This window comes from Myotis myotis, unplaced genomic scaffold, assembly GCF_014108235.1.
Source record: "Myotis myotis isolate mMyoMyo1 unplaced genomic scaffold, mMyoMyo1.p scaffold_m19_p_20, whole genome shotgun sequence".
Classification (NCBI taxonomy): domain Eukaryota; kingdom Metazoa; phylum Chordata; class Mammalia; order Chiroptera; family Vespertilionidae; genus Myotis; species Myotis myotis.
The window spans coordinates 15,965,968-15,991,944 of record NW_023416325.1 but is presented as its reverse complement, the minus strand read 5'-3'; the positions used below and the strand labels follow the sequence as shown (position 1 = coordinate 15,991,944).

The window sequence follows — 25,977 nt, the reverse complement described above, 5'->3', positions numbered from 1 at the left end:
ATTTTATTTTTTTAAAATATATTTTATTGATTTTTCACAGAGAGGAAGGGAGAGAGATAGAGAGAGTTAGAAACATCGATCAACTGCCTTCTGCACATCTCCTGCTGGGGACGTGCCCGCAACCGAGGCACATGCCCCTGACCGGAATCGAACCTGGGACCCTTCAGTCCGCAGGCTGACGCTCTATCCACTGAGCCAAACCGGTTTTGGCTTGATTTTATTTTTTAATTTAATTTTTAGTTTTCAGAGGAAGGGAGAAGAAGAGAGAGAAGAAACATCAATGATGAGAGAGAATCATTGATTGGCTGCTTCCTGCACGCCCCCTGCTGGGGATCAAGCCCACAACCCAGGCATGTGCCCTTGACGGGAATCGAACCGGAGACCCTTCAGTCTGCAGTAGATGCTCTATCCATTGAGCCAAACTGGCTAGGGATCTTTGGGGGAAATTTTAAAAGTAACATCATTCCTTATTAAGAGAAACACTTCCACATTTTCCCTTCCCCCATTTCTGCCTTGAAATTAAACCATAATGCTCTAAGTAAAAACAGGTAATAGTTAATTCCTTTTATAAGGTTGGTGTTGTAAACAGAAGATTTAAGATAATGTAGAATTGGAAAAATAGGTTATTTAATAAATGGCCTCTTTGTACAGCCTAAACTCTGATCAGCAGAGTAAAACTTGGTTCAGTGAAGTTTGCTTTTTGTTACCCTCAGTGGGAGCCTTGCTGTTTTCTTTTTTTAAATATATTTTATTGATTTTTTTTACAGAGAGGAAGGGAGAGGGATAGAGAGTTAGAAACATCGATGAGAGAGAAACATCGATCAGCTGCCTCCTGCACACCCCCTACTGGGGATGAGACTGCAACCCAGGCACATGCCCTTGATCGGAATCGAACCCGGGACCCTTCAGTCCGCAGGCCGATGCTCTATCCACCGAGCCACACCGGTTAGGGCTGCTGTTTTCTTTTAGAATAATGATATATTATTATAAAAGTACACAAGTTATTTTTTTGTATTTTTCAATTTCAGGACAGCTTGACTTGGTCTCTACTCTTTCCAAATACTTTGCCATACATTCACACACATTCCTGCAGCGAGAAAAAGTCCATTTATGTTGCTGTGTGTAAAAAAAAATCGCTGCTTTGAGCTTTAATTTTGTGAATAAAAATAATGCTACTTTTAATAATGGGTTTCCACCTAAGTATGTGCTTTATTTACTTAAATATATGCTTTTCTAAAATTAGTGTGATTAAAACATTAACAGGATCTTAACTATAAAGTAATAATCCTGTTGCTTCTTGCAGAAGATAACATGACTGGTTTGGAATTTTTCTGTAGTCTAGTTTTCTGTTCTAGTTTTGTGAAAATTAAACTAGTGAATTTCAGCATCCTAATGTAAGTTATTATTTGATTTTTTTTTTTTAGAGCATTTCACATTCTTGAAAACACACATGCCAAAATTAATTTTTACCAAGAATTTGTGTAACTTTAACATAATACAGAGTGGGGCTTGACTTAGGTGAATGTCATGTAAAGCCAAGTTTTTAGGACCATCTTCCAGCTGGAGATGACATGAGGTCAGCATCAGTCTATTAGACTCTCTTAGAAAGTTTTCCCAAAATAGAGTCGCTTCTAGTGAGTACTCCTTCCCACTCTCAACTGTAGTGTGCATCTCTGAGGAGGCCCCGCGTACACTCTTGGCGTTTATTACTGCTAGCAATGAGAATTGTGCTGCTGGTAGAACTGGCAGCTCAGCCCATTAGTGCAGTTATGTCTTTATTTCCTAGTGAGTGTGCTGTCCCCATCCCATCCCACTCCTTCATTCGCCCCTGGTTTGGGATGAGGGGAGGTAAAAGCTAGTTAGGCTTGTGGTGCCATCCATAAATTAGCTGGCACAAATTTCTTACTTTGTCATCACCTTGCCCACTGGAGAGCTGTTAATAGTCACAAAAGCAGTATCAAATAAAAGATCCCTCTGGAATTGGCTCTTTTGAGGAGACACAGCTGTTGATTCTTCCCTTCTTTTCCATGGTGGTAGCTTGCAGTAGGGGTGAGCTCCTAATGACTGGGAGCCAGATCAGCTGAAGTATCACTGTCTAGCCCTGTGCTAGATGATGCCATATGAGTCCAGCCACTTAAGTGCAAGCCTTTATCTCCAAAGCATTTTCTAACGTTGCCCCAGTGGACCTTTATTTAACTGAGTCCTAACTCCCAACTAGAGAAAATTTTTCTTTGCTGGGATAGCTGCTATAGATAGATAGTTCCTGTCAGCCAAACATACTGATGCCATGTTGCTTTCACTAGCTAGTGCTCCTCAGTAATATTAGCAGAGGAGAAGCAGACACAAGTGAGAAAGAATGGATCGAAAGTTCAGATGGCCCTGCCATGTGAACTTTCTGGAGACAGGAAACACTGTAGAGCCTGAATTTTGTAACAGGGCAGCTGTAGGGAAAAATGGGTTCTGTGGAGAATGGGTCACTTAGAATAGCTTCAGTTACTAATGGCAAAAGTATGTAAGGATACTGATGCTTGCATATAGATATGGGTTCAGAAAGTGGAAAAATCTTCCCATGTTTGGCTGCAGGACCACTGAGGGTATGTCTAATTACTGGGTTCTTTTAACAAAAGAGATCGTTTTAGGTGGATGGATAGAAATTTTCTGGATTACTTCAAAAAACACAAAGTAATTATTTTTCATATAATTTAATGACTTGTGAATATATGAAAACATTTCATATGGTTTAAAATTATATTGAAAACATATCTTCATTAATAATTATGGTGCCAATTAAGTTTTCTAAAGTTAGAAGCATCAGATATCTGAAAGCATACTGTTAATGAATGTTATTAATGAATGTTATTCTTTCTGTATTAGAAATTCCCTTTTCATAATTATTTTTTAGTATACATTTTGTTGGTAATTTATGTGTATAGTTTAGGCCATTGTGTGGGTGGTTGTATGATCTTTCAACCAAAAACATCCTTTGCAGATGCTTTTACTGACTCAGCTATCAGTGCTAAAGTGAACGGTGAGCACAAAGAGAAGGACCTGGAGCCCTGGGATGCTGGGGAGCTCACTGCCAGTGAGGAGCTCGAAGCTTTGGAAAACGACGTCGTAAGTAAAGTCTTTGGATTACTAACCGACTTTGGCCATGTGATGTGGTATGACATCCTGTCACTTGGATTCAATTTAAGTATATTGTTGTTGTTGTAATTATATTTAAAGCAGCAGTTTCATTGTGTAAATGTAGATTGTTGTCTGTATTTCTCCTCCTTCCCCCACCCCCCACCCCAGGGTGGTAAATACAGAAAAAATGTTTCTTTGGGATGCTTATGAATTATTCCTATGTTTTTAAAGTAAGTTATAATAAGCAACTTTCAAATCTAAACCATGGGAAACTGGAAATGCCAGAATATTTTGCTTTGAGTGCTCTGCCCAATAAGGCAGCGCAAGGCAAGTGGTATGGTGTCTAAATTGTCTGTTGACTTTAGGTAAGGTCAAAGTACATCTTTTAGGCTTGTCTGAAAAAGAAGTACTAATTATTAAGGTATATAGTTAGGTAACTGTATAATTAAAGCAACAAATTTCTTAATCTAAATTAGGATCATTTGCCACAAAAACCTATTTATAAAAGTCTCTTGGCAAACATTTTTACTTTTCCTATAACACGTCATCTATAAATCACATGCTTAATAAAGGCTGTCTTTAGGATTCTGTAAATAAATTTTCTAAACTGCAGAGATAGCAAAGTCTCTTGCCAAAAAATGAGTGTTTAGGGAGCAAAATTAGAATCGTATGAAGAATCTTCCATTGAATATTACAGAGAAGTCTTTTAACCAATCTTTGCTGTATCTTTAAGTCATTGTTCAGTTATAAATACGTAGGCAACACATCACTATTAATTTTCAAACATTAAGAAATCACATATAACCTGATGCAAAGGTTCTGAGGTCTGTGCAGCACAGCACCTGCGTTAGAGGGTGTAGTGAAGCAGGCACTCTTTTTTTATTGGTAGTGAGGCAGATAAGTGGATCAATGCTTTCCAGAGAGCATTCTGCAAGATTTTTTTTTAAAAATATATATCTCATTGATTTTTTACAGAGAGGGATAGAGAGTTAGAAACATTGATGAAAGAGAAACATCGGCCGAAACCGGTTTGGCTCAGTGGATAGAGCGTCGGCCTGCGGACTGGAGGGTCCCAGGTTCGATTCCGGTCAAGGGCATGTACCTGGGTTTCGGGCACATCCCCGGTGGGGGATGTGCAGGAGGCGGCTGATCGATGTTTCTCTCTCATCGATGTTTCTGACTCTCTCTCTCTCCCTTCCTCTCTGTGAAAAATCAATAAAATATATTAAAAAAAATAAAATAAAAGAAAGAGAAACATCGATCAGCCGCCTCCTGCGCACCCCCCACTGGGGATGTGCCCGCAACCAAGATACATACCTTTGACAGGAATCAAACCTGGGACCCTTCGGTCCTCAGGCCGACGCTCTGTCCACTGAGCCAAACCAGTTAGGGCCTGGCAATATCTTATCTGAATTTAAAATAAACATACACTTTGGTCTAGCAGTTCTACCCCTGGGAATTTACTTTTGCCATAATAGATCCGTAAAACGTGAGAATAATTATGTATGAGGATTTTTTTTGCAGCTGTTTCTGTTAGTGAAAAATTGGATACAGCCTCATTGTCCATTAGCAGGGTGTGGGTTAAGTAGATGTAGTGTACCTTCATTCATTTGAAATACTATATGTCCATGAAAAAGAATAGTAGTTAGGTATGGAAAGATATGCAAGACTAATGAGTGAAAAAGCACGTTGGAGAACAAGAAGATCATATTTGGGTTTTAAAATAAAGAGAGAGCCAATTATATGTGCATAGGGACTGTCTGGATTATGTCCAAGAAATTGTTAGTAGTGGTTAGGCACACATTTACTTTTTATTGGCTGTCTTTCTGCAGTTTAGATTTTTTACATGGAGCATAAACTACTTAAGTAACTTTAAAGCCTTCACACGTAACTGATTTTCTGTCCATGTTAGGCCTAAGGAGTTGCTTTAGTGGTGGAATTACATTATAGTTTTGTTTTTAAATATATTTTTATTGATTTCAGAGAGTAAGGGAGAAGGATAGAGAGAGAGAAATATCAATGATGAGAGAGAATCATGGATCGTCTCCCTCTTGCATGCCCCCTACTGGGGATCAAGCCTGCAACCTGGGCATGTGCCCTTGGCTGGAATCAAACCTGGGACCCTTCAGTCCTCAGGCGGACACTCTATCCACTGAGCCAAACCGGCTAGGGCTACATTATAGTTTCATCTGAAGTAACACAGAGAACCCAAGGTCGATGGGTGACCTTAGAGGCAAGCTTTAGTGTTGAAGTTGCCATGGACATTGCTTGGATGATTCTGTGTTCTCTCTTCTGAGATGGATAATGATTATGGACTGTATTTTGGTCTTTCCACCAGTCAGGCCTTTAAAAGGAGTTGAAACAATAGAGAATTGATTGATTACCTAGACATTAATATTTACCAGTGAAGATTCTTGCCGCCACTGCCTCTGATGGATTAATTCTTATGGATTAAAAAATGTAGTTTAGCCCTAACCAGGTAGCTCAGTTGGTTAGAGCATTGTCCTGATATGCCAAGTTCGATCCCAGTCAAGGCACATACAAGAATCAACCAAATAAATGCATAAATAATTGGAACAACAAATTGACACCCCTCTCTCTCCCTCTCTCTCTCTCTCTCTCTCTCTCTCTCTCTCTCTCTCTCCCCCCCCCCCTTTCCTACCTCCTGTTCCCCCCTTCCTCTGTCTCTAAAAGTCAATAAATAGAAAAAAAATTTTAAGTATGTAGTTTAGCTTTAGAGAATGGTAGTTTTCTCATAGGATTGTAGAGTTGTCTATACTGAGGTTACAGGTTAGGGCACCAAGGCCTAGAATTTCATTGCTGAGGACCATAGCTACTAATGGCAAAGCTGGTTCTAAAACCTAGCTCTTGTGACTTTGTCCAGTGGTTGCCTGTTTATTCTCTCATGCTCTTTCCCTTTGAGCCTCTGCCCTCCCAAAGGGAGGGGAGGATGGCAGGGAACTGGTACCCTCCACCACCTATAAGTAGTGATGCAGCAGGGAAAGCTTTGGCTTCTCCCTTTCTTCCTCCAAAACACTGAAAATCTTTTTGGTTGTCAAAAAAACACCCCTTGTCCCGCACAGACCTGATGATTAGTCAACTCATATCACAGACCTGATGATCAGTCAAGATTTCCAGTAAATACCCTCTAGAACAGCGGTCGCCAATCAGTGGTCCGCGGCCCACTGGTGATTGTGAGGTCCGAAAGGTTGGCGACTGCTGCTTTAGAAAGATGGCTGTTAGGAAGTAGGGAAAGGAGAGAATCCTGACCTAAGGGGGCTCATGTTTTATGAAGTAACTGCAATGTTCTAAATTTTTATTAATAACCTGTTAAATAATTGTTTTATATAGTTATTTACCAACTTGTAGGGGCTGATGTACAAGAAAAGTTTTTCCTTAAAACATTTCTAAAGGAAAATTTTGCCTATTGATTTTCTAGATTGTGCTAGTATAGTATAGTAGGATATATTGTTAATGCAGATATTGATTGTAACTGAACTAAAGAAGACAAATACTTTGTCATTTTGAAAAATGAGCTTCATTTTCTTCTAGTCTAATGGATGGGATCCCAATGATATGTTTCGATATAATGAAGAAAATTATGGTGTAGTGTCTACATATGATAGCAGTTTATCTTCGTATACGTAAGTTTAAAAAGTTTGCTTTTACTTTAGTGCATTTGTCTTTGGTTATCAATTTAAATTATGATGTTGAATAAATTCTGTTGCTTTTAAATTAAACAATTCTGTGAAAGCATTATCTATTACTCCCTAAGCTGATAAATTCCCATTAAAACAGGGAATACACATAGTTTACATATACTCTAAATGTATGCTCTATAAACATTTTATAAACTAAATTAGCAAGTCTAGTAGTTATGGGGGAATAATCAATTTAATGGTTTTGGAAATGTTATATTCCTTTAGGGAAAAGATAACATAATTCAAGTTTTGATTTACAATAAATATATCACTGTAACTCTCTTACAGTTTTACCAGAATTTCAAACTCTAAACTCCCTTAATAGTTGATCGTGACAGTTATATAAATTATGACTTTACTCACTTTGCTTTTTGTTTTCCTCATGTTTTAGGGTGCCCTTAGAAAGGGATAATTCAGAAGAATTTTTAAAACGAGAAGCAAGAGCAAACCAATTAGCAGAAGAAATTGAATCAAGTGCCCAGTACAAAGCCCGGGTAGCCCTGGAAAATGATGATAGGAGCGAAGAAGAAAAATACACAGCAGTTCAGAGAAATTCCAGTGAACGTGAGAGTCACAGCATAAACACTAGGTATTTAAAGGAAATCATGATGCAGTATTTTGGATACACCATTCAAGGTCTGTGTGAGAAGGTGTATTATTATTATTATATTTCATCTTCCTTTAATGTAGCTTAGGTAGGAAATGCAAATGGAATTGCTTTAAGGTTCTAGTAGAGAAAAGATTATAGAAATCTTAGAAAGTATTTTTAGAGCATCAGCTTTCTGTTGTCAAGTGTTGGATATACAGCGATGAGTAAGCCAAGGTGTGGAAGAGCTCATTTAGATGAGCGTGTGTTCAAAGTACTAGGGACGTTCAGAGTGAGGAGGATCTAGCATAGCCTGTAGGGTCAGAGGGGGTGACGTTTCGTGATAGCATAGTTGATCTGTTGGCCACTCAGAGAAATAGAAGAATTCCTCACATGGTGAAAAGATATGTGGAAGAACCCCACCACATATCTGAGGAAGGGCCAGCTGTTTCATGTGTGTAGGATACAGGGTGAGTGTTGAGGGTGCAGGGGTGGCCGCTGGTGATAGGAACTGAGGTAGTGAAGGGCTTCACATGTCACATTAAAAGAACACCTTGCAGGCAGGGGATGAGGTGAAGGAAACTCTGGGACGTTGAGAACTGACTGAACCATGGAGACCAGTTAGTGTTGCAGTAGTTCAAGTGTGAGAACTTGGTAACCAACTAGACCAGGGCTAGCAATAGAAAGGTTAGAAAAACCAGGGGTGACTGAGGTTTATTTGATAACTAAATGGACTGGTGGTTGTACTGGTAATGGAGACAGAAGACATGGAGCAGGTTTGAGGGGAGATATAACGAGTCTGTCTGCAGTTTATTGCATTTGAGGGCTTCACAGATCTTCCATTCATCTATTCACACGTGTTGAAAAGCACCTGCTATATATTTGGCAGCGTAAGCTATGCATCCTAGCTAAGAGTCTGGTGATTTGAATGAAAGTGTACAGTGGGAGATGTTGAGGCTGGGACTGGCAGGGGAACTTAGGATTCATCAGCATTGTTGATACTAAAGTCATGAAAAATCGTGAGTAGGCACAGAGAGAAGAGATCTCAGAAAACAAAGAGAAAGCCAAGGAAGAACAAAGTTTCAGGAAGGTAGACTATGCTTAATAGAGTCAGACATGAAGAGGCAGAGTAGATTAGAATGAACACACGTCTGTTAAACTTTGCTGAGGAGGGAGAATCTGAGGGAAATGAAAGGCGCGAGCTAGAACTTAGAGTAAATTGGAAGCAAAGGGTTTCTGGGAGTGGGGCAGGTTGGTTTAGTGTTTAACCTTTTTATAAGAAGAATTCCCTTCTGCCTAAATTACTTTTAGGTTTGTTTTATTGGCCTGGTTCCTATTAGGATAAAGTCATTTAGAGGATCTCTCATTTTCAGGGAAAATAAATATATTCCTCCTGGACAAAGAAATAGAGAAGTCATGTCCTGGGGAAGTGGGCGACAGAATTCACCGCGTATGGGCCAGCCTGGACCAAGCTCCATGGCATCAAGATCCACTTCTCACACATCAGATTTCAACCCGAATTCTGGTTCAGACCAAAGAGTAGTTAATGGAGGCAAGTATTTTGACCAAATTTGTCAATGTTATTGATCAAATATATCACTTTCTAAATAATTACAAGTTTACATAATGATAAGAATGTGCACACCTTAATTTTTGTGGAGTTGTTTTCACTTTAAAAAATTATTTAAATTTACCTTTGTGGATATCAAATTAGTAAAGTTAGTATAAGTAATTGGAATACATTTAGCATAATGAGAAATACTCATGTATTAAGATAAAGTGCTAAATTTAACCGAAGACATTCACTTGGCAAAAACAAAAAACAAATAAAAAACACTCCACATATAAAGAAATTGGAAACTTTGGGTAGGTTCTCAATTTTAAAAACACTGGATGATAAAGTTATTTACACAAAATTTAAATGGAAAATCCTATTCTGTGTGAAACATTCAGTGGTTAATATAGATTTATTTTCACTTACTGTTTGCTTATATATTTATATTCTGCTTATTTCAAGAAAAGATTTGAGGTGACTTGACAAGACATGACCAACAGTCATGCAAAGAAGGTGACGAATGAAATGTGCTTTAAAACAACCAAAACAACTCTTAGTGTAAAGGTGGCTATTGTAGTTTAGCTTAAGTAAAAGAAACTTGCATCTTTAGTAGGAAGAGATACTTCTACTCTACCTCTAAGTCTAGATTGAATATAGCTCATAGGTCATGGATCTTTAATATAAGTCTGGTATACTAGACAGCAGTACCGTAGACAGTATGGAAATATAGTAATTAATAATACTTAAGGGGGAAAGTGGGCAATCCATTTTAGGTATCTAAGTTTGGAAAGTTAGGAGGAAAAATAGAGAACACTAAGTTTCCAATTTCATTTTATTGAGCCTTTCTCCAGAATTCCTCTCCAAATGAACACTCTTGAGTATTTTGTATGCTTAGTATTGGGGGTGAAATTTCTTTGCTCACTGAGTAAAGAATTTCAGTTGCTCATGAACAGAATTTCCAAAGTAAAAAACCTGAAGGGGCTGGGAAATGTATGATACTCAAGTGTGTGGCAGCCTGTGGAGAGGAGACCTGGACTGTTTGCTAAGATGAAGGTAAGTGATATGCTATGTTTACATGTTAGCTGTATTTTGACCTGTGCATATCCATCAGTGTCAGTTATTTGGTGATGACTGCTCTGTACTTGTATTGTTCATTAAGCAGTTTCTTAGATGAGTTAATTATCTTTAGATAAGTAAAGCTGCATAATTATACAGAAGGTCCCCCTTTTCCTTATTTGATAAGATTAAAATGTTTTTTGAGAAGGCAATGAATGTTAACCTTTGTCACTCCCATGACTGTAGAAAATAGTGGAAGTAATGTTTTATTTCTACTTGAATGAACTTGCTTAATGAGATTTCAGACTGAAGCTTATGTTCAAGTATAGACTAGATGAAAATCAGGAATGGTTATGAGAAACCAGCATTTTTAATGGGATTTTATAGTTGATGCTTATTTTCATTATGTTTCAAAAGCTAAAACTAATGTAAATGTTATTCCTGAGTTTTGTGATTTATTGTGTGAAATTATCTATATGTTATACTTCTTTTATCTATTTACTGAGAAACAGTTGTAGAAGTAGGATTAATAGGCAAAGTCTTAACTGTCTTCTTCAGTAGTATGTGTAGATCCTAATTAACCCTTTGGGAACGTGTATTCATTTAAACAGATTAACTTTAAGGAGGTTAAAGTAAAATGTGAATTATGTCAGTTTAAGTTATGCTAAAACTTAACACAAATCAAATGACTGTCCTCAAAGGGTTAAAATGTACAAGAAATCATTTTTGTCATTTTACTTTTTTTTCTGTTTACTTTTTTCCCTCATTTTTTTCTTTAGTTTTTATACTTTCCTTCATATCATTTGTTCTGTCAGGTGTTCCCTGGCCATCGCCTTGCCCATCTCCTTCCTCTCGCCCACCTTCTCGCTACCAGTCAGGTCCCAACTCTCTTCCACCTCGGGCAGCCACCCCTACACGGCCGCCCTCCAGGCCCCCCTCGCGGCCATCCAGACCCCCGTCTCACCCCTCTGCTCATGGTTCTCCAGCTCCTGTCTCTACTATGCCTAAACGCATGTCTTCAGAAGGTACAATACCACAATTTGTTCATGTTTTTGTTTGTCTTTGTTTAACTCCTGTGTGAGTTTATAATTAGAAAAGTTTCCTCTTCATTATTTGATAACCTATAATTTCCGTGTTTTAACTTTAGTTTATTAAAACTATTTCTATTAACCTTTTGTTCATTAGAGAGAAATTTGATAAAATGCTGTGTGAAGCTATGAACTATCCTGAATTGTAAGAAGGGGGATTATCTCTGCCTGGTAATGATGCTCCTTTACAGCCCCAGCAGGTCTGCCCAGGGCCTCCCCGATACGATGATTAATGGCGAACAATGAACTCTTCACCCAGTCTTGGACTTACTGTAGAACCTATCATTTTATAGCTCCTTGGCCAAGGTATTAGTGAACCTACCTGTTGGCCGTAGGCAGGAGTGGTGACTTAGGGATATTTTTTGAGAGGGACATTCCATATAGCTGCCTTTTTGTGTCAACCCTTAGATTACAATAGTGTTTGGTTTTATGTTTGGGGAATTAAAAAAAATTAGCTTTGCAATATTTTATAATGAAAGTACTTGAATCTGGAAGAAGTTCTGGATCTAAAGTAAAATTGTTAATAAAAACCATATCTGAATTTTAATCTTCAGGGTTTTGTTTTTTATTTATTTTTGCCCTTGTAGGAAAAAAGAATATAATTTTCAGTCAATATGTGATGCTAATTTGCCATTGCTACACATCAAATATATGGATGTGTTGTAGAAAGGTCACATTTTAACTTAAATGCAGTACATAAATTAAAAACCTGTTTTTTTGACTGATAATGTCCTTTTGATCAAATGTTTTTTATCTGATTCGTTCATTAAAATTGCCTTTTATTAGCTTCTGTTGAGACTGATATGGTTTTCTGGTGTAAAGTGCTTCCCCGGAGAAAACTATGCTGCCTGCTTTTTAATAAATTGTTGCCCTCCAATCAGAGAGGTCGTGTGACCTTGACTACAGTGGCTAACCTTCAACAGCAGGTTGCGCTGATCTTCAAGGTGACTTCCTTACTCTGAAGTGCCTGTAATGGTGGCCACTAAACAAAAAGTTAAATTCTGTCAAAGTATTGTCAAAGGCCGTTGTTTAATTAAGTGATGTTGTTGTCATGACTTACGTTGGGTAAACAGGACTCCTTAGTGAGTGTGAACGTCTACAGTGAGGTGCATGGGCTGCTTGTGGACTGACTGTTGGGTCAGAAATCACCTTCTGCATATTCGGGGATGCTGCATCGGAGGTTTCTTGTTAACTAATTGGAATTAAAAAATGTTTTCTAATCATCTAGGTAGGTGACAGTGAAGCATTTTTAAGTGTAAACTTCAAAATTAAAGCTATTAAATATAGTGGTTTTCTGTGCTTAATAGAGGGGAGTATATTTTGTTTCTGTAAGTATTTGATATATTACCAAAAAGAATGAGTTTTTTTTGTTTTTTTGTTTTTTTAAATATATTTTATTGATTGTTTATAGAGAGGAAGGGAGAGGGATAGAGAGTCAGAAACATCGATGAGAGAGAAACATCAATCAGCTGCCTCCTGCACACTCCCCTACTGGGGATGTGCTCGCAACCAAGGTACATGCCCTTGATCGGAATCGAACCTGTGACCCTTCAGTCCGCAGGCCGACGCTCTATCCACTGAGCCAAACTGGTCACGGCGGGAATGAGTTTTTTTTTAAGTTGCAGTTTGATTTCATTGAGGTATGCCAACCTACTTTAGCAGTCTTTCTAAGAGATATTAAAAAAATACGTAAAAATATGCAAATACCCAATTCTTAAATCGTTCTTTGATAGAAGTCAATTATGTCTCCCGCTGGAAACGATAATATGTAAGATTAACATCCTTTTTAAGATTGTATCCAGGATTAAATTCCTGCCGAGGACACAAACTAATTTGACATTATGCAAAGTTTGGCAGCAGGTGAGGTGAGGAGCCTGCACTTTGACATGAAGGAGTTTTGCCAAGTGTTGGCACTGTCTGGCTTCTCTGATGAGAGCTGTTCTGTCCAGTTTTTACCTGTTTTGTTTGAAAGTACAGTAGACTTGTTTAGAAATAAAGTTAAGGGGGTGACAGAATTAATTATGTAGAATTTTGATAATTCATATCGTGCAAATTTCTTCCCCAAATGTCAATTATTCTGGTTCTAAAAGTCATGCCTTAACAGTAGGATTTTCAGCTCATAGCCTGTTGAGTGAGGAACTGCTTACTGGTGAGAACTGATTAAGGCATGGGTTGTAAAATTGATTACCATGGCAGAAGAGGTAGAGAAATTTAAGGAGATATGTACATATATATTAATAATACAAAGATATATAGGGATTACTAGTTTTTAAAAAAATATTTTTATAATTTTAGAAATAATATAGCAAATTTGAGGGAAAAGCCGAAAGTATGTATGGTAAAATAAAAATTATAGCATCATGTAGCCATAACTTCTGTTAGCATTTTATATGTATATTTAAATGCTTATAAATAATGGATATAGGTTAAATTGCTAAAACTTTTGAAGAGTTATGACATCTTATTGTGTGATTTCTTACCATCAACCTCATCCCTCCCTTTCTTTAAAAATAAAGAGAAATAAAATAAAATTTATTTATAAAACTTCATAGCATTCTATAAAATAATCCTGAAAGAATATGGCCAAAAATATATATACCAGCCCCCCTCTCCCCCACTTAAACCAAGGAAAAGAGAGAATCAGATGTGTGTGAATGGGGTGTTGTATGTATTTAGCAGAAAAGTTGTACTGATGGACATTGTGTCATTTATGTAATGTTTGCTCTTCCTTTCTTAGGGCCTCCAAGGATGTCCCCAAAGGCCCAGCGACACCCTCGAAATCACAGAGTTTCTGCTGGAAGGGGTTCCATTTCCAGTGGACTAGAATTTGTATCCCATACTCCACCAAGTGAAGCAGTGGCTCCTCCCACAGCAAGGACCAGTCCAGCGGGGGGCACGTGGTCATCTGTGGTCAGCGGGGGTAGGTAACACGTGGATTAGAGTATGATGACAGTGTTCATTTTGTAATTCTAAATGTAAAAAGGGCTGAGCTCAAGCTGTTTGAGGAAGTATATGTATATATATTAAAAATGAAGTAACCAGGAATTGGAAAATGTATATATTCTGGGCTCTACAACTCACTCTCATCATATGTTAGAGCAAATCTGTGATCATTCTGAATTTCAGTGTCTTAGTGAGTAAAATTTTTGCCTATTCTATTTATGGACTTTTGATGAGATTCATATGCTACTTATAAGTATGAATATACTTTTTATATATAAAGTACTGAAATATAAGTTAAGTACAGAATGTAATGCCGTTTGGAGGGACCATATTTCCTATCCTCTTAGTAGCTTGATTCATTCCACATACATTTATTTTGGGCTCACAGTGCTATGTGTTTCTATGGCATCTGTATATGGCACTAACTACTGACTATACTTTCCTTACACGGAATATCAAACACACGAGAGGCCCAAGATTTATCTGTGGCTAGCCTAAGGAATGTGCTGACAGCAGCTATGTATAAAAAGTACACACACTTTGAGTCAATCTTATAATTAAACTAAGACTGCTTTTTCTACTTATGTTTTACTTTCATGATAACTATAGAGAGGGCAGGCAGTGATTGTGTATTTTGGTAACAATCTTACTTTAATCAGTGCATCGAACCTTTACAAGAAAAAATACCTTTAAGCTTAACAAACAAAAATATACCCAACTCTGTTAAATGTCTTTAGTTGATATATACTGCTCAGCTTCATGAATGTGTATTGTATTGTAAATTCCTTTGCAGTTTCTATTTTTTCCTTTGGTTTCCAATTATAAGTAAATAACAATTCAATTAACAAAATAGAATTTCTAAAAATCTGTATTTCTCCATTTCTGCCATTAATCATGTGACATATTCAGATAATCTGGAAATGAATTTTGAGAGTAAAGCATGATTATAGGAGTGAAAGAGTGAAAACGTATTTGTTATAAATACATATAGGACAGTATAACAAGTTTGTTCTTTATAATAATTTAAAAAATTGCAAATGTTGAATAATAATTTCCCTCCATGACCCTTGTGACTTAATGAACCTTTAATGTGAAGCAAGTTGAACCATTTTCTGTATACCTTTGAATCTGAGCTCTACAGATGTGTTTATAATGGAATATGAAACCTAATTAGATACTTATTTTGAGGCTGTGCATATGAACCCTTGCTTGGGTTATCTTCCCCTCCTGGCTAAATTGAATCCCCAATTTCCTTAGTTACTACAGAATGGATCTTGATGTGGCAAGAGAGAACATATAGGATTGGTTGCAAGCTGCTAAAAGGTGTTTGAGTTTGTTGGAAGGATAAATATATAAGCCTGCTTCTTAGGGATACACACACACACACACACACACACACACACCTTTAAAAAATTTTTTCTATTGATTTCAGAGAGGAAGGGAGAGGGAGAGAGAAAAACATCATGGATGAGAGAGAATCATCGATTGGCTGCCTCCTGCACACCCCATAATGGGGACTGAGCCCGCAACCAGGGCATGTGCCCTGACTGGGAATCAAACTGTGACCTCTTGGTTTATAGATCGATGCTCACAACTGAGCCACACCAGCCAGGCTACACACTTTTTTAAAAAAAGAAACTGTCTCACTTTTTAGTAAAGAATATTGCTATTTTTATTTTTTTTTAAGTGACATTTATCTTACCTTAGAAATCCAGTTTCTAACTTCATTTAAAATATTGCCTTTAGACTTAATATATTTAGTTAGAAGAAAAAACTACAGTTGTACTTAGTTATTAGTATATTCTCAATCATTACCATTTGTACTAAGACTTTGGAAAAGAAAAACAGGGTGATGGGATAGGGCAGTGGTCGGCAAACTGCGGCCCCTTGAGTGTGGCTCTTCCACAAAATACCATGTGCGGGCGCGCACGTATAGTGCAATTGAAACTTCGTGGCCACACTCAAGGGGCCAAAGGGCCGCATGTGGCTCGCGAGCTGCAGTTTGCCGACCACTGGGATAGGGTAATTGGGAATGGGGGTCAGGTAGGACTATTTTTACCTAGATCTTAAGCTCTTTGACGAGGTGACATTTGAGCTGAGAATGTAATGGATAAGTTTTCTTTTTCTTCTAGTTCCAAGATTATCCCCCAAAACTCACAGACCCAGGTCTCCCAGACAGAACAGTATTGGAAATACTCCTAGTGGACCAGTTCTTGCTTCTCCCCAAGCTGGTATTATTCCCACGGAAGCTGTTGCTATGCCTGTTCCAGCTGCATCTCCCACGCCTGCCAGTCCTGCATCTAACAGAGCTGTCACCCCGTCTATTGAGGGTATGTAAGAAAGGACTTCCGATCCGTCCTGTTGTCTGCAGAGTGCAGCTTTACAGGTTGAACATTATACAAAAAATGCTATGCTTTATTCAAGGATAGGTATTTGTGTGCACATTTAAAGTTTCATGTGAATGAAGTTAGCTGTTTAAGTAATACTGCTAATTTTATGTTGTTATTGACTGTCTTTTGTTAAGAGAGTTAACATTCTTGAGTAGTAAATATTAACATAAAATTATTGATGTTTCATATGTCTGCAAAGGAGAAAAGCCTCTTTAAATGGAAATATTATTTTCCAAAAAAGTAGGAAACAACATTTTTTGAATATTTTCCCATTTTACTTTCCTAACATTTACCTAACTTTGAATTTTTTAAAAAATTATTTTCTAGCTAAGGATTCCAGGCTTCAAGATCAGAGGCAGAACTCTCCTGCAGGGAATAAGGAAAACATGAAGCCCAATGAGACATCACCCAGCTTCTCAAAAGTTGAAAATAAAGGTGAGAGCTTTAAAAAGTCTTTAGGGAAACTGTAGAAATAGAAAGGAGTATGTCTAATCTCATGCCCAATATAGAGTATTTTTGTTCAACACTTTTTCTTAGTATTGTGCATATTTAAATGTATAATGTGACAAATGCTAAAGCCTATAATTAATGTATTAAAATTTTTATTATTTTGATAATAACTTATTTTCATTAAAAAAATATATATTTATTGATTTCAGAGAGGAAGGGAGAGGGAGAGAGTGATAGAAATAGCAATGAAGAATTAACTGACCAGCTGCCTCCTGCACACCCCCGCTGGGGATCCAGCCCACAATCCAGGCATGTGCTCTGACCAGGAATCAAACCGTGACCTCCTGGTTCATAGGTCCACGCTCAACCATTAAGCCACACCAACCGGGCAAATTTATTTTAATTTCTATCATCCTATCCTAAAAGAATTTAAGTTAAAGATTAGAAATAAATCTGTAATCGTTACTAATTTTACAGGTATATCACCAGTTGTTTCCGAGCATAGAAAACAGATTGATGACTTAAAGAAATTTAAGAATGATTTTAGGGTAAGTGTTGCATTAGAATCTTAAAAAATAAATATTAAACATTACTAAGAATTTTTATGTTATCTGTTTATAAAAATGGATTATATATACAACCACAAACATCGAACTGTGTGCATAAAAAGCTAAACATTCTTAAAGTTGTCTTTGCCTATGCTTTAGGGTAGCTAAAATCATGAGATTTTATAAGAACAATATAGATATAAGATGAAAGGGAATATAATTTTTAACATTCGAAGCTACCATAAGTTATTATTTGGTGTTCATTTGATTACTTGATTCACTGAAGAGCAGAGCAAGACCAAGGTGTTCATTATCTGATGTGGTGTCAGATACCCTGCACTCTGGGGTGGTGATGTAGTTGCAGATTTTCATTTTGTGCACAGATTCATTGTGGTAGCAATCTTTGATGGACTTGCTGAACATACTGTAATCTCACCCGGATAACTGTTTCATTCTTTTGCTCAATATTTACTAATACACTGTGCATATCAAGGTATATTTTGAGACCAACTCAAGAAATCACCCTGAAACTTAGCTTCTCAGTGGGAAAAAAATCTGATCATCAGCCTTTCCCTCACTAAAGTCCTCCTGTGAACTATTCCTCAGCTGCACTCTCCTGTCAGAGGGAAGAGTATTTTTCCTGGACTCTTCTTTTTTATTTATTTAATGCCATAACTTTTTATTTCTTTTGCATTATGTATGAGTTCTCCAAACAGGATTTCTAAGTTAGGTTCTCCTATACACTTCTTTTCACTGCATATGAATAGATCTCTAAGCAACAGATACTATTTTTCATAATCTTCATTTTGTTAGCAATAGATATTCTTGCCCATTTGCTTTTGTTTCCTCCACATTATTTTTTACAGTCAGTCATTCAGTTCCTTCCTAGAGTACACTGCTTTGAGTTTATTAGGCTTTGAAGGAAAGAAATATTTTTGCTTTGAAGCATATAAGTTGGTATATTTTTGTAACAGTTTTATTGAGGTAAAATTGACATACAGTTTAGCCATTTTAAAGAGTATAATTCAGTGGTTTTTAGTTTATTCACAGAGCTGTACAACCATCATAACGTTCAATTTTAGAAGTTTCGTCATCCCAAAAAGAAGCCTCATACCTCTTAGCAGTCACTCCTCATTTGCTATCAAATACCGCTGTCCCCACAGGTCTTAAACAACTACTAATCTGTTTTTTGTCTCTATAGATTTCCCTATTCTGGACATTTTATATGAATGGAATCATACAGTATGTGGCCTTTTGTGACTGCCTTATTTCATCTAGCATAATGTTTTCAAGGTTCATTTATGTTGGAGTATCTATCAATACTTCATTCCTTTTTACAGATGCCATTGTATGGATAGACTATGTTGTTGATCCATTCATTAATTGAGGTGTCGTTGGGTTGCTACCACTTTTTTACTATGAGTAATGCTGCTATGAACATTAGTGTACAGTCTTTTGGTGGACATATATTTTTATTTCTCTTGGGAGTGGAATTTCTGGGTCATACAGTAACTCTGTTTTTAACCTTTTGAGGAAAACTTCAAGCTGTTTGCCAAAGCAACTGTACTATTTTACATTTCCACAGCAGCATATGTCACAGTCATAAAGATTTGCTCTCTTACTTTTTATTTTTTTTAAATATATTTTTATTGAGTTCAGACAGGAATGGAGAAGGAAAGATAGAAACATCATTGATAAGAGAGAATCACTGATCGGCTGCCTCCTGCATGCATCCTATTGGGGATTGAGCCTGCAACCCAGCATGTGCATAGTTGAATCTGGGACCCTTCAGTCCCCACCCAGGCTGACGCCCTGTCCACTGAACCAAACCAGCTAGGGCTGCTCTCATTACTCTTAAGAGCTGTGATTATTTTAAGTAAAATTTTTTTTTTGTTTGGGTATTTTTTTGTTAAAAGTATATTTTATTGTATTTTTTTTATTTTCTTGTTGTTAATCCTCACCCTAGGATACTTTCTCCATTGATTTCCAGAGAGAGTGGAAGGGAGGGGGAGAGACAGAGTGAGAGAAACATTGATGTGAGAGAGGCACACCAATTGGTTGCCTCTCACACGTACCCCACCAGGGATCTACAACCAAGGTACAAATCACACCCAAGACCCTTCAGTCCACAGGCCGACGATCCAACCACTGAGCCAAACCAGCCAGGGCTTGAGTAATTTTTTTTATGTTGTGTGAAGTAGGGCTCCAAATTCATTCTTTTGCATGTTGATATGACTTGTCTCAGCACCTTCTGTTGAAAAGACATTTCATTGAATTGTACCCTTGTTGAAAATCTATTGACTGCAATTGTGAAGGTTTGTTACTGGACTCAGTTCTCCACCATAGAGCTATGTCTATCTTTTATGCCAGTACCACACTGTCTCTGTAATATCTTCATTTAGTAGGAAACCTTTTGTTATCAATTCACAACTTTCTGTAAATCTTTTTTAATACTTGACTCCTAAATCCCAGGTAGATAATAGCATTAAAACTCTATCTCTTTAGGATTTTTAGTTCTATTACTGTTTGGGGCCTGAGTAATCAAATTCATTAATAATTCTATTCAGATAAAATGTTATTAGCTTTACCTTTTTATTGAGTATTTCTTATGTATCAGACATTGCTCTAGTGTTTATATGATAAACTTTTTATTGTCCTGTCATCCCTTTGAAGTACATCTTTTTTTTTTTTTTTTTTTTAATATATTTTATTGATTTTTTTTACAGAGAGGAAGGGAGAGAGAGAGAGAGTTAGAAACATCGATGAGAGAGAAACATCGATCAGCCGCCTCCTGCACATCTCCCACCGGGGATGTGCCCGCAACCCAGGTACATGCCCTTGACCGGAATCGAACCTGGGACCTTTCAGTCCGCAGGCCGACGCTCTATCCACTGAGCCAAACCGGTTTCGGCCCTTTGAAGTACATCTTATTATTACCCTATGTATACATAGGAAACTGAGGCAAAGACAAGTTAAATAATTTCCCAGATTCTCATTGCTAGTAAAAGATAGGCCTGGCTGTCTGTGTGTTTGAGATTCCATCAATGCTTTGGGCAGTAGCTAATGCATAGTAATGTACTGTGTTGTTCAGCGAATGAATCATCAGACACACCCTCATGACATGCACGTGTCCTGAACTATGATGGTTCACAAAAATCTGGTCTTTCATTGATGGTTTTTTTTTTTCCTTTGAGAGCCGAAAGCAAAGGCACCTATAGTAAAAATAAATAAGTTGGACTGCATTAAACTAAAAAGCTTTTCTGTACAGCAAAGGAAACCATCAATAAAATGAAAAGGCAACCTACTGAATGGAGAAAATATTTGTAAATCTGATAAGGAGTTAACTTCCAGAATATATAAAGTACTCCCGCAAGTCAAAGAAAAAAATTAATTTTTTAAAAATTAAAACATGGACATAGGACCAAAATAGAAATTTTTCCAAAGAAGAAATACAGATAGATGGCTAACAGATCCATGAAAAGGTGCTCACCATCAAAACCACAATAAGTCCCAATCGGCTGGACCCCAGCAGCATCTGCCCCCTAGTGGTCAGTGCACGTCATTGCGAGTGGTTGAGCTGTCAGCATATCATTAGCATATTATGCTTGGATTGGTTGAACAGACTACCGGACACTTAGCATATTAGGCTTTTATTATATAGGATGGATGGACCTTGAGGGCATTGTGACAAGTGAAGTAAGACAGAGAGAGACAAATACCATCTGATCTTACTTATATGTGGAATTTTTAAAATAACAAAGCCCAAACTCATAGATAGGGATTGGTGGTTGCCAAAGGCAGGGGTCCTTCAAATGGGTGAAAGTGGTCTAAAGGTACAAACTTCTGGTTATAAAATAAATAAATCATGGAGGTGCAATGTACAGCATCGTGACCATAGTCAGTGCTGTTGTATTGTATATTTGAAAATTGCTAGGAGAGAAGACCTTAAAAGTTTTCATCATAAGAAAAAAATGGTAACTGGTGATAGCTATTAACTAGACATACTGTGATTATTTCATAATGCATTAGATCATTATGTTGTACATCTGAAACTAATGCAATGCTACATGTCAATTATATCTGTTTTTAAAAAGTGATTCTATTTTGGAGGGGGGAGAATCTGTTTTCCCTTAGGTTTATTATACTGTAGATAGGATATATGTCAGAATGCCCAAAAGCATGAATTGCGCCTTAGTTTTCCCATTTGTAAGATGTCAATAATAGCATCTGTATCAAATAAGGCTGTTGTAACTACTGAATGAGTTTGTAGATAGTTCAGAACAGTGTCCAGACCATAGTGAGAACTACAGATAACGTTTACCTTCATACAAACAACAGAAGTCTTACTTTTGCCTTACTCAAAGACCTTTGTAATAAACACTAGAGAAGTCTTCTCTAGTACACAGTTGGTCTGCGTCACCACTATTAAAGGCTTTTATGAACAAATGCTGGCTTAAAACTTAAATGTCTATATTTTGACTTTAGTTATTACTGAGTTCAAATAAATGTGCTATCACTTTTTCCCTCCACTCCAATGGTGATGCAGTGAAGCTTGAGATGTCCTGAGATATGTAATGCCGTTTACCAGACACCCAGGGCCTCAGGAGTGAGGCTTTGACACTGGTTTGCCCATCCTGGGGCTGAGGATATAGTTTGTGTCTTTCCATCCTTGCGGCCCTTCTGCCGTGCAGGTGCCTTGGGGCTGCTGCCTGTATTTGTGCTCATTTCCACCTTGACTGCTATTTGCTGCAGTTTCCTTCTTTTTCCTTGTTATTTCCTTCAGCTGTCCATTTTCTTCTGTAGAGTATGGCATCTTCAATAGTCTTTAGGAAGGAGTAGCCTTGATTTCTTCTGTTGGGCAAACAACAACCCCATCACTTATTTCACTGTCTTTTTCACTTCTGTTCTTTTTGTTGGTTGGTACTTGAGTTTTGTGGTTTCCTTCTTTACTGACGGGTTAGAAGATATAATGAAGTATATTAAGCAACATGTCTAGTCAGGTCTCCCTCAATCCACCTATATCTGACTTTCCAAGCCACCACTTCCCAAGGCCAGGCCCTGATCTTCTTGCAGCCTCCATAATGGGGTCTCCATTCTCAGTTGTTCCCTCCAGTTCATTTCTGCAAAGCTGCTATGCTCATCTTTATGAACCATAAATTCTGTTCAACACTGTAACCTGCTAAAAATTATTTAGGAACTTCTCAACCCCCTAAAAATTAAAAGCTAGAGTCCTTAACATAGCTCTCAAGTGCCTTTATCTTCCATTTCCTCTTGAGTGAAATTGTTATTTCTTGACTCACTTGTGCAAAGGCACCCACTCTTGCTCCAGCCACAGGGCTCTCAGCTTCACAGTGGGCCGTCTTCTCTCATGCCCTGAATTTTCAAACATGCTGTTTCTTTTTCATAGACCATTCTCTTCGGTAAACTTCCCTCCTTCCCCAAACATTTTTCACACTCTGGACTAGATGACACTTCTATTAAGAAGCCTTCTCTTTCCATAAGTTGCTTTTACCTGTGGGATCCAATAGAATTTATCACATTCTGTAAGTGTCTGATCTCACCCAGATAAGAAAACCTATTTAATATTTTCTATACCCACCAGGCACAATTTCTGACACACGATAGGCAATCAGTAAATACTTTTTTGAGGTTAGGACATTTGAGTGCGTAGATGACTGTGGTTGTGGTGTATAGATATTTTGTTACTGTCTTATAATAAAGACATTACTCTTAAAGTATGAAAAAGCCTTATTCAATTTATTCATGCTTACAAATAATGTTAGTGTATTTGTGTTATGGAGAAAATTGATTACTAGAGTTACTTAAAATATTTAAGTATAATTATTTCCTTTATTTAGTTACAGCCAAGTTCTACTTCTGAATCTGTGGATCAACTGCTAAACAAAAATAGAGAGGGAGAAAAATCAAGAGATTTGATCAAAGACAAAATTGAACCAAATGCTAAGGATTCTTTCATTGAAAATAACAGCAGCAACTGCACCAGTGGCAGCAGCAAGCCGAGCAGCCCCAGCGTTTCCCCCTCGGTCCTCAGTCACACGGAGCACAGGAGGGGTCCTGAGGTCACCTCCCAAGGAGTGCAGACGTCCAGCCCCGGGTGTAAACCAGAGAAAGATGATAAAGAGGAGAAAAAAGACGCAGCTGAGTAAGTAAACCTGGCATTAGCATGTCCTGTTACTTAACTTTTTCTTAAGGTGTTCAGAGCTTTCCAACTCAAGAATTTATCTGGACTTTTAGCCTGTTTCATACGTAGCTCTCAGATTACAAACAACTTGTCCAAACAAATGACATCTTACGTAAGTAAATTAAGTCATTGTATCCTGGACTCTTCTTCCCCATTTTTGCATCTCTTGGCAAAACAAAACAAAAAACCCTAGGCATAAATTAAGAACGCCTTTTCTGTAAATGTACAGGGAGTTGAAAACTACTGGCTTTTGGACCTTATTCCCTTGATGCTAGTTCATAGCCACCTCCTGGCTGTGTTGCCAGGAATAAGAACTGCCTTTGCCTGCAGGGGAGAGAAGTGTCTGGTGCCCCTACTCAGTTCACATTGTCCATCAGAAACAGTGTTTTAGTGAATGGTTAGATTTGTTAAGGTTGACTTAATTTTGCACATCCAGTATGTGTACTATCAATTAAATGGACTTCTGTAGGCTAGCCTCAGAGCCTAACTGAAGCACCATTGATTTATTGTTCTGGGCTCCATATCACCCAGGTACAGCTGAACTTTTGGAATGCAGCGTGTTGATAAATTGGGGAGGGCTTATTCTTGATTTGAGGCAGAAAATTTTTTATACTTTTCCTCAAGGTTTGTCATGTGGGAAACACTTTGTCACATAAAAAAATAGTGCATGCTAGGGAATTGATATGTTTGGGATTGAATTTCAGGATATTTTATAAGGACTACTACTGTCTTTTCAGTTAAAGTATTTATTGATTGCTTTTGAGAGAGACATTATATATTATACTTTTTATTTTTTATTTTTTCATTTTTTAAATATATTTTATTGATTTTTTACAGAGAGGAAGGGAGATGGATAGAGAGTTAGAAACATCGATGAGAGAGAAGCATCGATCAGCTGCCTCCTGCACACCCCCTACTGGGGATGTGCCTGCAACCAAGGAACATGCCCTTGACTGGAATCAAACCTGAGACCTTTCAGTCCACAGGCCGACGCTCTATCCAGTGAGCTAAACCGGCTAGGGCTATTATACTTTTTAAAAAACTTGTCCTTTTTTGGGCGGTCTCTACCAGATTAAGGAGTGGTAAATGTGTGTGTGTGTTTCATTTTTTAATATTTTAATTTTATTTTAACCCTCACTGGAGTATATGTTTCTACTGATTTTTAGAGAGAGACAGAAACATCAATGTGAGAAACATCAATCGGTTGCCTCCTGTACACATCCCAGCTGGGGATCAAACCTAGGTATGTGCCCTGACCGGGAACTGTACCCACAGCCTTTTGGTGTACAAAACAATGCTCCAACCAGCTGAGCAACCCAGCCAGGGCTGTGTGTGTGTTTGTGTGTGTGTTTAATATATTTTTATTTCAGAGGATGAGAGAGAGAGAAACAGCAAAGATGAGAGAGAATCATTGATTGGCTGCCTCCTGCATGCCCCACACTGGGGGGTTGAGCCTGCAACCCGGGCCTGTGCCCTGACTGGGAATCGACATCCTGGTTCAGAGGTCCACACTCATCCACTGAGACATGCCAGCCAGGCATTGTGTGTGTGTGTGTGTGTGTGTGTGTGTGTGTGTGTGTGTGTGTTTTAATGAAGTGGATTGATGATCTTCTAGTGAGAATTGTTTATATGTAATATGTGTTTAGCAATTTAAAAAAAAAACTGTCAGGTATAAGAGACTTCAGAGACACAAGTTCCATGCAGATTTCACTGGCATTTACATATTTGTTCTGGTTTAGGCAAGTGAGGAAATCAACATTGAATCCCAACGCAAAGGAATTCAACCCTCGTTCTTTTTCTCAGGTAAATTTATTTCCTCTTTGACGTCATTTATCCCTTAAAAAAAAATTTTTTTTCTTATTAGTAATATTTATTTTTTCATACCTGCCATCTAAATTCAGTTACAGTATGCTAAAACAACTTTGGTTTATGTTCCCTTTTCTTATGGTCACTAGATGTTTGAGCCAGAGGAAAAAGATCCTTGTTTTGTCATCAGTTAGACACTGTCTGGGCAAATCTTTCAGGCTTTTTGACTCAGAATTTGAAGATGGTTGGCTACGTGGTTGTGATCATTCTACTGACTTTAAAAGAAAATAGATTTATTTTTTAAATGTTGTAAAACTTCAGTTTCTTTTAAAAGTCACTGCCACTGTTTTTTAATAGCATTATTGAATAATTGGTGAAGTTTTACTTTAACTTATCTAGGTATTTTTCTTTTATTTGAAGTGTGTGAAGTTTATTTTTTATAAGTTTTTTCATTAAAAGGGACTAATTAAAAATGAGTAAAACTTAGAAAGATGGAGAAAATCAGTTTTCGGGTTGCAATAATAAT

The 25,977-nt window shown here is 37.5% G+C and overlaps 1 protein-coding gene across 17 annotated transcripts in view; it reads left to right on the top strand.

The window, feature by feature from the left end:
* The window catches only part of ATXN2 (ataxin 2), a 98,014-nt gene that overhangs the window by 42,553 nt on the left and 29,484 nt on the right, over positions 1-25,977 (top strand). For 16 of the 17 annotated variants that reach the window (XR_004974859.1, XR_004974858.1, XR_004974857.1 and 13 more), the window contains 11 exons: positions 2,990-3,114; positions 6,679-6,770; positions 7,219-7,416; positions 8,787-8,965; positions 10,840-11,049; positions 13,850-14,032; positions 16,188-16,385; positions 16,773-16,880; positions 17,373-17,443; positions 23,302-23,606; positions 25,385-25,448. Coding sequence is in view for 13 of the 17 variants with exons in the window: in XM_036353857.1 (XP_036209750.1) it covers positions 2,990-3,114; positions 6,679-6,770; positions 7,219-7,416; positions 8,787-8,965; positions 10,840-11,049; positions 13,850-14,032; positions 16,188-16,385; positions 16,773-16,880; positions 17,373-17,443; positions 23,302-23,606; positions 25,385-25,448 (1,733 nt within the window). In the remaining 4 variants the exon portion in view is untranslated. The remainder of the gene's footprint in view (positions 1-2,989; positions 3,115-6,678; positions 6,771-7,218; positions 7,417-8,786; positions 8,966-10,839; positions 11,050-13,849; positions 14,033-16,187; positions 16,386-16,772; positions 16,881-17,372; positions 17,444-23,301; positions 23,607-25,384; positions 25,449-25,977) is intronic. The other variant, XM_036353861.1, reaches the window with a different exon arrangement.